Genomic DNA, 11,954 nt, shown 5'->3' with positions numbered 1-11,954 from the left:
AGGGCAGGGATTAGCAGCACACTGGGGACTGGAGAGAAATCAGTGGGATTCTGTTACCTTGAGGACACACATCAGCAACAGAAACAGAATCAGGACCCAGCAGGAAGGAAAGTATACCCAACAGGAATGGCAGTGATCAGAGGAGCAGTATTGCAAATATCAGAGGAATGACAAGGTGGAAGCCACCTATTTTTGCCCTCTGGACTTGTGAGCATAGGTGAAAACTCCCTTTAGTCCTTCCCAAGTACCAGATCGAGTTCCACAGGAGCAGCCCAAGTTTCACACCTCATCTATTCCACTCAAAAGCCCTGTAAGCCAAGCATTATTCCCCATTCCACAGAAGAGAAAACTGACTCTTTAAAGGAATACATCTGTAATAAAGAGAGGCTTTATACTTCCAGGTAAAACTGGAAAATACTTAAGAGTTTACTTTAAGGTTTGTTGAACCAGTATTACATACCTGTACTACATTCAGACTTATTGAAAAACTGTTTTCACTTCTAAAACTCCAGGTAATAAAAGGAAAAAAGTCACATATTACCCAACTACAGAGAAATGTGACCCAATTAACACCATGGGACATCTGATTTCTGTTTTTTTGTACCGGGGGGGGGGGGGTCATATAATATATACATATGCTTTTAAATGAGACAATAATGAATGTATAGATTGCTTTTTAATTGCTTTATTACTTTATACTTTTCCATGCAAATGGGTGACTCTACTGTTGACAGAAACTTAGACTGGGTGCCAAGGCAATTTCCAATTGTAATCTGGTAACACAGAACCCACCTGACACATGGAAATTACGTAAGGTTCACAGCAAACGGATCAGTAAAGGTGTTATCAGGAAAATGCAAGAAGAAAACAGTGTGAATCACAGTATTAATCTCATGGAAAATGGCAGGAGTCAAGGCATAAGGCAAAATTCATCATGATGGTCATGGTGATTAGAGAGCTCCCCCATCAGGATACGCAGACAATTCCTCAACTGCAGCTCCCTAAGTTTTCTCCTGATTTCTCTCATCTCCTCCATGAACATTTCCATATCATCTCCATCTCCACCCATCCCATCATTGACCTGCCTATTGGGTATGGCCCATCGAAAATTAGGAGCAAGTCGGCGAGCCTGTCTATTATTTCCTGCAGGTTGGTGGCCTTCGCCCCCTCCCAAAGGGCGGTCTTCCTCTCCATTCTGCATGGGCTCCTCCATTTCTTGGTTTTCCTGGTGGATATTTGCCATGAGATTTTTTTCCTGGTTGTTTTTCTTTGAACACAAGTAAAACAAAGGCAAGGAGAGAGACTGAATGCTTGGTGTACTGACCAGCAGGATTCAGAGCTCTGATAGCAAAGGTGTTTTTTGTTTTGTTTTGGTTTTGTTTTTGTTAATTTCCCCCACCTTAGGAGCTTCAGGCGTCCTCTAGGGGGCCTCCAATTCGAGCCTCTCCCTCCAGCTCTCTCCTTTCTCCCTCCCTCCCCTAAAGCCCACCATTTTTCCTTTCCCAGGATTCTTTCCCCGAGCTCCGCAGGCACCAAAATGGAGGACAGGGGACAGGGATGGGGGAATTGGGAGGGGATCTCAAACTGGGCTCTGCACCCGCCCCCCACGCTGTCCCCCCGCACCGACCTGGGCCTATCCTTGCAGTCTCCTCTTTCACCCGATTCTCGCCGTGCGTGCGCCGCCGCGACACTTGACACCTAGACCCTCAGACCTGCAGAGGGCCGGGGTGGAGGGATCCTGGACTGTGGCGAAGCGTTTGGCGCCGACCAGCCACCACCTGGTCCCTTCAGGGTCCCGGACCGCCTGGCCACCCCCCATCCGCATCTCCAGCCCCAACCCCTAGCCTCCCCCAGCCCGCCTCAGAGGTTCACCATTTTCCTGTACGAACTCGGAGGTGATTTCCCATCACTCTTAGTGGCTTGGCTGCCCTCCCGGCCGCTCCAGCACCCCCACCCCAGGGGGCCACTACTGATGTTCCCAAGAATGCTGGTTGTGGAGAAACCTGGCCGGGACCCGCTGCGCTGATCCTTTACGCCTCCCTGAGGGGTAGGCCTGCTGTTGTCGCCCTGGCGTTAGCGCGCGGGCCCTGGAGCCCTCACCTGCTCCGCTTTCCTTGGGCCCAGTGCCAGCCAGTCCGGCGCAGGGCAGCAGGGAGCTGGTACCCAGATGGGAGTGACGGCTGCACCGAAGTCTGCGTCGCTCTGCAGCTCCAGGTCACGTGAGGGCCCCGCGTCACCTATGAGCTACCCCCCCCCCAACTCCGGCGGCTAGTGCGGCGGGAGTGCCCGCCCCCACCCCTCGCCGAGTGCACACGCACACGCAATCCCCTCCGTCTGCTTCTGCGCAGAGCCCCAGCGCGTACCTTCCTGTCGCTCAGCTTGGTCCTCTCCAATCTGAAGGCCCACTAGTGCCTCATTTTCCAGCGGTTGGAGCCAACCATTCTCAGGTTACCCTGGCGGGTCTGCAACACTCTCGCCCTTCCCACTCCCGACTTGGCCAGGATTTATGCCCTTTCGGCCTGTTCCCTTCCCGTCACTGACCACGCCCCCACTTCCCCCCCCTGCATCCCAGCAGTTGCAACTCCGCCGGGGGCCACCGCGCCCCCTGAATTCACACCTTTCCAGGAAATTTAGAAAGTGGGCTGGGGTGGGGAGGGAGCAAGGGACTTGTCAGAAACAGAGGCAAAGAGTGAATTCTTCGGGAGAATTTCTCTTTATTTCCATTTGTAAAAAGTCAGCATACCACAAAAAATTAAAAATTGTAAGATTTCAGTTTTGGAAAAAAAATGCTTCATCGTGCAGAATGAAAAAGCCCCATTCATTATATTCACCTGTATCACACAAAATATTTTATCTGCGTTCCATACAACATTAACATCCGCTTTGAAACATACTACCTTGTTTCAAATTTTTACTTTGAAAAAAGTGGCATCAGTTGGTATTTTCAAAATGATCTGTAAATATTTAGGGAGAAGTCCAGTTGTCAGATATTGGTCATTTAATGTAAATTTGTGACGTTTTTGATACCATAGTCTTTGGAGAAAAGAAGCCTTTTAACTCCTTTCTTTTCTTTGCAAACTTTCCAAACCATCCCTACAAATATCTCCTTAGATTAATCAATAGTATACAATATGCAGAAACTACTTCCAAAGCCATCTGCCTTTTGGTGTGTTTCAAAAAATATTAGAAATAAACAGAGGGTATGTGAAGCAACTAAACTTTAGACTGAAACTCACCTTGAGTGTAAATGTTCCTTTCTCTACCTTGAAGTAACTGAATAAATTTTATCACAGTTAGAAAGCAGATATCTTTAGGAAAGCTGCATTTATTATAAAAAATATTTAGTAGGTGTTAATTCTGATAAAGGAACCAAAAGTTATGTGCATTGAGGCAAGACAGGTCAGACAAGTGCTTACTGCCTCTGGTTTTGGTTCCAAACTCCTATGTAATCTCCTAGCCTGCTAAGCTAGTTGGGATATTGAATAAAGGAAGAGTATATGCCTAGTGCATACATAGTTTGAGGTTTTAGAGATATATACAATTACACATATGTACTTTTGGAGATATTTTTATATATAGCTTGTTGAAAAACAAAATTCAACCAAGTACATTTGAAGATTTAATTGGTTTTATTAAATAATTAAGAAGCATCTCAGCTAGCAAACAGAGGGGAGCTCCAATAGGCTACAGGAAAAGAAAGGTTTTTGAGGGCAGGATGGGGAAGTCCTAAACAGAAAAGAGGATTATTTTACTTGAAGCCACCTTCATTTGGAGACAAAAGGGTCTTAGTACGTGGATTACCTGATTTTACTTTGGGAGGATGAAGAGGGTCCATGTGATGGATTACCTTATTGGTACTCACCAGAAAATTCCTGACAGACTGGTTAAAGGTTACATTCCTAGGGAGTCAAAACTGCAGTTAGGTTAGGTATTAATTCTTGGTTTACTGACTTGGGGCCTTAATCTAAGTGATGCCATTTGTGGCTTGTGGTTTTCTTTTTAACAAGTTCCAAAAGCTTAAATTACATAATCACACCCAAAAATGTCTTTTAAAGGAATGCTAGTGATTCCTGGATTCTGTTTAACAGTTCATAACTCTTCATACAGATAGGTCTATTAACGACATTGGCTGAATTGATGCTGATTGAAAACATGAGCTGTGTGGTAAATCATATCTGCTACTTACTTGAAGTGTGACTTTTGATCAATTACTTATTAAGGTCTCGGTGCTTCCTCTGTGAAACAGGGATTGTTGGAAGTAAATCACATATATCAAGTACTTACACAGAGCCTAATAAATCTTCAATAAAACTTGCCTTTTTTTAAAACCATTATTAGATAGTTTCTAACAAGATTTGAAGAGTAGGCAGAGCATAATTCTTTCCTTAGCTAAATCCACTTGTCTTTAAAATCCACGAGGGCCCAAAACATGTCTTGCTTTATTCTACTTTGCATACCCAATGGCTTATAGGGTTCCTTGTACAAAGTAGGTGATTAGTGAATATTTGCTGACTGAATGCATCCACTACTGAGGCTAAGTAGTTGTTTTTCATTCAGGGGACTGTATTTACAGCAATACAAAAAAGCTTTTATGAAAATTAGGAATTACCTAGAATGAATTCCTTGAAATAACTATTGACAATAAAGTTTAAAAAGAGGATTTTTATTTATCTCAGTGGCTAAATGCTGTGCTGTTGTCTTTTTGATCCATCTTGAATGCCTTTTGTTTGAAACTACCAAATTTTCTTAGATGAAAATATACATTTATGTATTTTTCCAGATCAGATATTAAGCTACATGGGAGATTGGTTATAATGAAGTGATTTTTTTTAAACAATGCTTTTTTTTAAGTTTATTTATTTATTTTGGTGGGGAGGGATAGGAAGGGAGGGAGAGAGAGAGAGAGAATCCCAAGCAGTGACAGTGCAGAGCCTGATGCAGGGCTCGAACTCCTAAACCATGAGATCATGACCTGAGCCAAAATCAAGAGTCAGACGCTTAACCCTTAACCGACTGAGCCACCCAGCGCCCCATAATGAGCTGATATTTTAAAGATAGGTGAAAAATGTCCTGGAAATGATGTTATCTTTACTAACATGTTGTTAGGTGTTGATTGAGATCTTTTCTTGTCCTTGGAATTGTCTTAGAATTTGGAGATAGCTAACAGCCTGCTGAGAACAAAATTTAAAATTTCCCAAGGCTGAGTTAGAAGGACACAAGAGTCTTAGTTAGAGACTCATGTGCCCTCAAGGACAGAGGGAGAATGAACTAGTTTTATCGCTCTTACCCTGAAATAATAGAAAGGTAGTATTGTGCTGGGAAACAGGAGACTGGGTTCACATTTTGGGAAGTGCAATGTTTGTGGAAAGAACCTATCCCCTCTCCTTATCTCCTGTGATTATGGTAGATGGTAAGGGAATGGAATCCCAAAAGAATTGCACATAAAGTTTAGGGATATCTACAAGATGGTAAGGTTTATTTCTCATTCCTCTGCTTTACCACTGGGATTTTGAGCTACCTACAAGCTACAAGGATACTGGAAATAACATTTTGGAAAGATGATGTGGTGGTATTGCCAGGTAGAAAAAGAGCTAGGATTGACCCCCTACCTAACTTCTCAATTCTGGAGAGGCATGAGAAATAAATCCTATCATGCCTACAGGCTCTGGGATTGGAACTAGGGAAGGGAATTATTTAGATACAGGGTTACCATAAACTGTTACAGAGCAGGGCAAAGAGACCTATGAATCACAGTAATGCCTTTCCAGGGTCATCAACTAGGAGTCACATGCAAGGTATGTCCCAGTCTTCCAAGGTGCCAACAAAACCTAAGGAAGCTGCTTGGGTGTGAGTCCTCATCATAAGGCTCTATAGAAATTAAACTTGAGGGGCACTGGGGTGACTCAGTCACTTAATTGTCAGACTCTTGATTTCGGCTCAGGTCATGATCTCACAGTTAATGAGTTCAAGCCCCAGTCCATTGTGCTGACAGTGCAGAGCCTGCTTGGGATTCTGTCTCTCTCCCTCTCTCTACCCATCCCTCACTGCTTGTGCACCTGTGTTCTCTTTCTCTCTCTCTCTCTCTCTCTCTCTCTCTCTCTCTCAAAATAAACAAACTTAAGAAAAAAACCTTGAACCTCAGTGATGATTAATCACATAGGGACAGCAGTCTTACTAACTAGGTAGCCAGATAAAGAGTTGTCTTTGTATCCCCATCCTTCAAACTCAACTCATCTGAGTAAACACAAGGAAGGAGGGAGGGTGGTGATGGTTAATTTTATGTGTCATGACTAAGCCACAGGATGTCCATATACCTGGTTAAACATTATTTCTGGGCATGTCTGTGAGGGTGTTTCTGGAAGAGGTTTGTAATTGAACTGGTGAACTGAGTAAAGCAGGTGGCCCTCCCCAATGTGGGTGAGGACCAGCCAATCCACTGAGAGCCTGAATAGAACAGAAAGGAAGAGGAAGATTGAATTTGTTCTCTATCTGAATGCTTGAGCTGTGACACTGATCTTCTGCCCTTGGTATTCCTGGTTCTGAGGACTTCTAATTCAGACTGGTATCTACACCTCAGCTCTCCAGATCTCAGGCCTTTGAACTACACTATTGGCTTTCCTGACTCTCCAGGTTACAGACAGCACACTGTGGGACTTCACAGCCTCCATAATCGTTGGAGCCAAGAACTTGTAATCAATCAATCAATCTCTATATCTACAGATATAACTGTAGATAGATATAGAATATATATATATATATATATATATATATATATATATATATATCTCCTACAGGGATGAGACGGATTCTGAATTAAAACTGAGATTGGTATTTTAAAATACTTAGAGCCAAATTTAAAAAAAAAATTTAATGTTTGTTTATTTTTGAGACAGCAAGAGACAGAGTGCGAGTGGGGGAGGGGAAGAGAGAGAGGGAGACAGAATCTGAAGTAGGCTCCAGGCTCTGAGCTGTCAGCAGAGAACCTGACACAGGGCTGGAACTCACAAAGAATGAGATCGTGACATAAACCGAAGTTGGACGCTTAACCAACCAAGCCACCCATACACCCCAACTTTTTAACAGTCCAACTGAGACTATTTTAGTAAGTAAAAGTGACTAAGAAGTTGGGGAACAGGATTAAGATGTAGTTAAAAAAGCCCATTGCCCAGTAGAAAGAGGGGAGGGGCTTGACAGAGCACGATTGAGACAGCTATTGGGGGGAACAAACCTTGTTGTGTGATTTTGCCTTAAATAGTTTTCCTTTAATCAAATTGTGGAGATATTGGATTAGTATCCCATCAGAGAAAACTCTTTGCTGAAATCTTTTTGCATGTTGCCATGATACAGCTCACATGTATTTGGCTGGAAATGCACCCAGTTGGATTGTAGTTAGTATCCTATTGTTCTCTCCTGGGTGAATTCCACACTTGGGAGATGGTAGTCTGAGACCTGGTGGACTCTGTGGGTATGGGTATCTCTGTTCCAGCCTAGAATAGTTCTATCTTCCTGATGCTTCATTGCTGCAATCTTATTGTAGTTTTCTCATTTTCTCTAAATTTAAGCACTTATTGGGGTGCCTGGATGGCTCAGTGGGTTAATCGTCCTACTTTGGTTCAGGTCATGATCTCGTGATTTGTGTGTTTGAGCCCTGCATCAGTCTCTGTGCTGACAGCTCAGAGCCTGGAGCCTGCTTCAGATTCTCTTCCCCTCCCCAGCTCATGCTCTGTCTTTCTCTCTCTCTCTCTCAAAAATAAATAAACATTAAAAAATTTTTTTAAATAAATAAATTTAAGCACTTATTAAATTGAATTAAGTATTAAAAATATGGGAAATTATGCCTACTCTATTTCTAACATCTCTATAAGTTATGGCCATTATAACTTTGATGCCAATAACTTTGAAGGATTTAGAATGGACCTGATGAAATTTTAAGGGTGCTACTGTAAGAATTTGGAACATTTGATAGGTAATGTATTCCATTCAAGAGATCTAATCTGAAATAATAAAGCTTTAAGGCTGAGATGTCTGAATGTGAAAGCAACAAATATACAGAACATCATTATCTATTAGACAGCTGAGTTATATTATTCTTTTTATTTCAGAGACTGCAGATGATATCTTGAAACACCAAAGACCCATGGCCACTCACTCCTCTTGTTTAAGACTCTGGTGGAAAATAAGTTATGTCCCAAATAGTTTCCTAAACTGATTAATTGAACTGGACTATGTGTGGGCCAGGAGAATTCCCTTGACCCTTCTAGTTTCAGACTTCAGCTAGCATCATTCCTACTTTCCCCTAGACTTGTGGATGAACTTAGAGGAGTATCAGGAAACTTATACATCAATGTTCATGAGGTGAATTTACCTTCCCTTACTGTTGATAGTCCTATGTAAATTCTGCTCATGATACAATTTTAGCACCTAGCAAGGTCATAGTGCCCAGTAGACGCTTTTGGTTCAGGGGTTGTAACTCATATGGTCACAGGTAAGTGAAGCCAGCTGAGCAGGAATCTGGTTAAGCTGGAGAAAAAAAATTCTTTTTTTTTTCCCATGAGATACGAGAAATACAAAAATTTACATGAATTCCCACCCCCTCCCCCCACCAAATGAACTGCTAAGTTAAAACTCTGCATTTATTTTATCACCTTTTCTCACACTTGCCCAATTCCATTTGGCTGACTTGAATAACACATTGGCTTCTTTACTATTGTGTGCCTGTGGCTATCATGTGCAGCATAACACGTATCTCTTCCAATTTGCTATTGATAGGTAACAACTTCCCCAACATTCACTGGTGTAAACTATAACTGATGTTTATGCTCACAGATACTGTGAGTCAGAAGTTCAGAAAATACATATCAGGGACTACTCTGCTTTAGGACGTCTGTGGCCTCAACTAGGATGGCTTGGCTGAGGGTAACTTGAAAGGCTGTAGATGACTCAAACAGCTGAATCCTGGAACAGCTGAGACTGAGATGGCTTAAGGACAGGTTCAACGTTTTGTTTGTTTTTTTTTTTTTATTTATTTTTGGGACAGAGAGAGACAGAGCATGAACAGGGGAGGGGCAGAGAGAGAGGGAGACACAGAATCGGAAACAGGCTCCAGGCTCCGAGCCATCAGCCCAGAGCCCGACGCGGGGCTCGAACTCACGGACCGCGAGATCGTGACCTGGCTGAAGTCGGACGCTTAACCGACTGCGCCACCCAGGCGCCCCTTAAGGACAGGTTCAAGTGGGACTGTCAACCAAGGTTTCCACATACAGCCTATCCAACATGGCCATCTCAGGGCTTTTAAAGCAAATCTTCCCTGTAAACAAGGTGGAAGCTATATGGCCTTTTATGACCTAAACTTGGAAGTCACATAGGATCAAATTCTGTACTCCACTGGTCAAAACAATCATAAATCCTCTTGTCAGATTCAAGAGGAGGGACTATATATTCCAACTTTTGATGGGAGGGATGCCAAATAATCTGTAGCCATGTTCTAAAACCATCACATACCTTACTGATATGTGGCTCTTACAATCCCTTTCTTACCCTCCAGCTAGACAAGGCAGTCAATGTGTTAAGTGACACTTGTTTGATTACAATTATTAAGTACAAAATAAGTTTTGTGTAGGACCTAAAATGGAATTTCCACACCTTGTTCCACCCATATTTTTCCTGTCTTAAGGATTTCTAAGAAATTAATTTTTACAAGAAAAAAAGTTTAGGATGTTTGTCCACAATTATTCACCTGTGTACCAATTAGGTACTGATGTACAATGTCATCAGAAAGGATTGGAAATAGAATTAAATAAACTGTAAGGCCAAAAGAATGGATTAGCAGACTTATAGAACATTGGATTTTATAGTCATGTCTTCTATGCCTTTGCCCAATTTTGGAATTACAGAGTATGATTTACAGTATCACTAGCAGTCCTAAGCTTTCACAAATTATGTATTGTCAAAACTGTAACAACTTTAGAATTATTTTCATCCAAGAGCCTATTTTAGAAATTGGGAAACTGAGATACAGAAAAATTAAGAGGCTTGCCTTGGTTTACCAAAGAGAATAGTGGCAGAACTAGAAATAAAGCCACCTATGATTTCTTGGCTAATACTATTTGTTTCTACACACACACACACACACACACACACACAATCACATACACACATATCACATATCTTACAGGTTTATACCTAATGTATATAAAATCAAAGGAAATATACTAATATTTTATTTATAATTGCTTTTGGCTTTTGTGGTGATGGGTGAGAAGCCAAAGTCCTAAATATTCTAATTTATGATTATCCACATTTTCCAAATATTCTATAATAAGTTAGGTAGATATGAGAATAAGCAAGAAATTATTTTTAAAGACTAGTAAAACTGGTAATTTTTATGTGTTGGTAGTTGATTTTTTATATATCTCTAATTAAAGAGTAAACTCTCTCTTTATCACACACATGCAGGCACACCTCTTCTTACCCTGCCTTTCTCCTCCCTCCTTTGTACCCGTACCCTAGCTCCTGAGTCAGGGGCTACACTTCCCATCATGAATCTGACACTCAAGAATTAGTAGCATGACAGTATCTTTCTTGTACTATATTTTATACTTAGAAACCTATGCCTAACGACTTGGTGCCTCTACTCCTCCCTCATCCCCAACCATTTAGTTGTCCTCGTCTTTGAGATTAAAGGTGTATTTCTGATGCTGGTCGTCAGGTGTTGATTACTCCTATCTTCTAAATTATCTTCAAGGAAAATGTAACCTTTTTATGAGTAGAATAAAATATCATTAATTATTTTTCTTTTAAATTTAGGTTTAGAAATAGCATGTATAGAATTATCCTAGTTTTCTCAAACATACATAGTGGTGAAAATAAACAGTACTTCTATAAATGTTGATATATGCCAGACATTGTTGTGTGTGTGTGTGTGTGTGTATATATATATATTCATTATTTTATTCTCCCCCAAATCCTATGAGGTAGGTGCTAATACTATCCTCCATTTTATAAATAAGGGAATTTCAGGACAGCAAGGCTAAACAACAGATAAGAAATAATAGAGAAGGAATTCAAATTCATATAGCCTATTTCCTAAATCCATGCTGTTAACCTCTACTAAGTTTCATTTACTAATAAATCCCAAATCTATATCTCATTCATTCTTTTATCCGTCTATTGTTTGAGCCTTTTTCTATGCTAGACACTGCTTGCCCATTTCATGTCTCAATCTCAGTACCATATTTAGGAGTACTGATTCCCGGGACTTAGCACTTTCCACGTAAGAAAAATATAAGAACAAGGGGCATCTGGGTGGCTTCCAACGGTTGAGCATCCTATTCTTGATTTTGGCTCAGGTCATGATCTCGCAGTTCTGGGAGTTCAAGCACCACTTCAGGCTCCATGCTGACAGTGTGGAGACTGCTTGGGATTCTCTCTCTCTCTCCCTTTCTGTCCCTTCCCTGCTTGCGCACACAAGCACTCTTTTTCTCTCTCAAAATAAATAAACTTTTAAAAGTAAAACTTTAAAAATATAAGAACTATACTTTCAGTTCAACCATCATTTTAAAAATATTTATTTATTTATTTATTTTGAGAAAGAGTGAGATAGTGAGCAAGGGAGGGGCAGAGAGAGATCCAGACAGAGAATCTCAAGCAGGCTCTGCACTGCCATTGTGGGGCTGGACACAGGGCTCAAACTCACCAACCATGAGATCATGACCTGAGCCAAGATAAAGAGTTGGACAATTAACCAACTGAGCCACCCAGGCACCCCAGTGCAACCATAATTTATTGAGCATCTACTATGTGCTAGGCAAGGCCCTGGAGATATAAAAGAGAACACAGTAGATATAGCCTTTATATTCTTTTGGAGTTCATGATTTAATGGGAGGAAGCCAGAGGAAGAGGGTAGTAAGTACTGAAGGGGCAGTTGGAGCCCTGAGTATGAGGACTTAATCCAG

At 41.5% G+C, this 11,954-nt stretch overlaps 1 protein-coding gene across 1 annotated transcript; it reads right to left on the bottom strand.

Moving 5' to 3' along the window:
* Positions 1-910: 910 nt before the first annotated feature.
* BEX3 (brain expressed X-linked 3) lies at positions 911-6,668 on the bottom strand. Its single transcript, XM_047075809.1, is given in 3 exon segments — positions 911-1,267; positions 2,101-2,268; positions 6,573-6,668. Coding segments are annotated over 3 exon segments (621 nt in total).
* Between the last annotated feature and the right edge of the window lie 5,286 nt (positions 6,669-11,954).

The sequence above is a fragment of the Lynx rufus genome, unplaced genomic scaffold (assembly GCF_022079265.1).
Source record: "Lynx rufus isolate CCGP_SWC_20201006 ecotype Redwood Valley unplaced genomic scaffold, mLynRuf1.p SCAF_14, whole genome shotgun sequence".
Lineage (NCBI taxonomy): Eukaryota > Metazoa > Chordata > Mammalia > Carnivora > Felidae > Lynx > Lynx rufus.
This window is presented reverse-complemented; position numbering and strand designations above follow the sequence as displayed.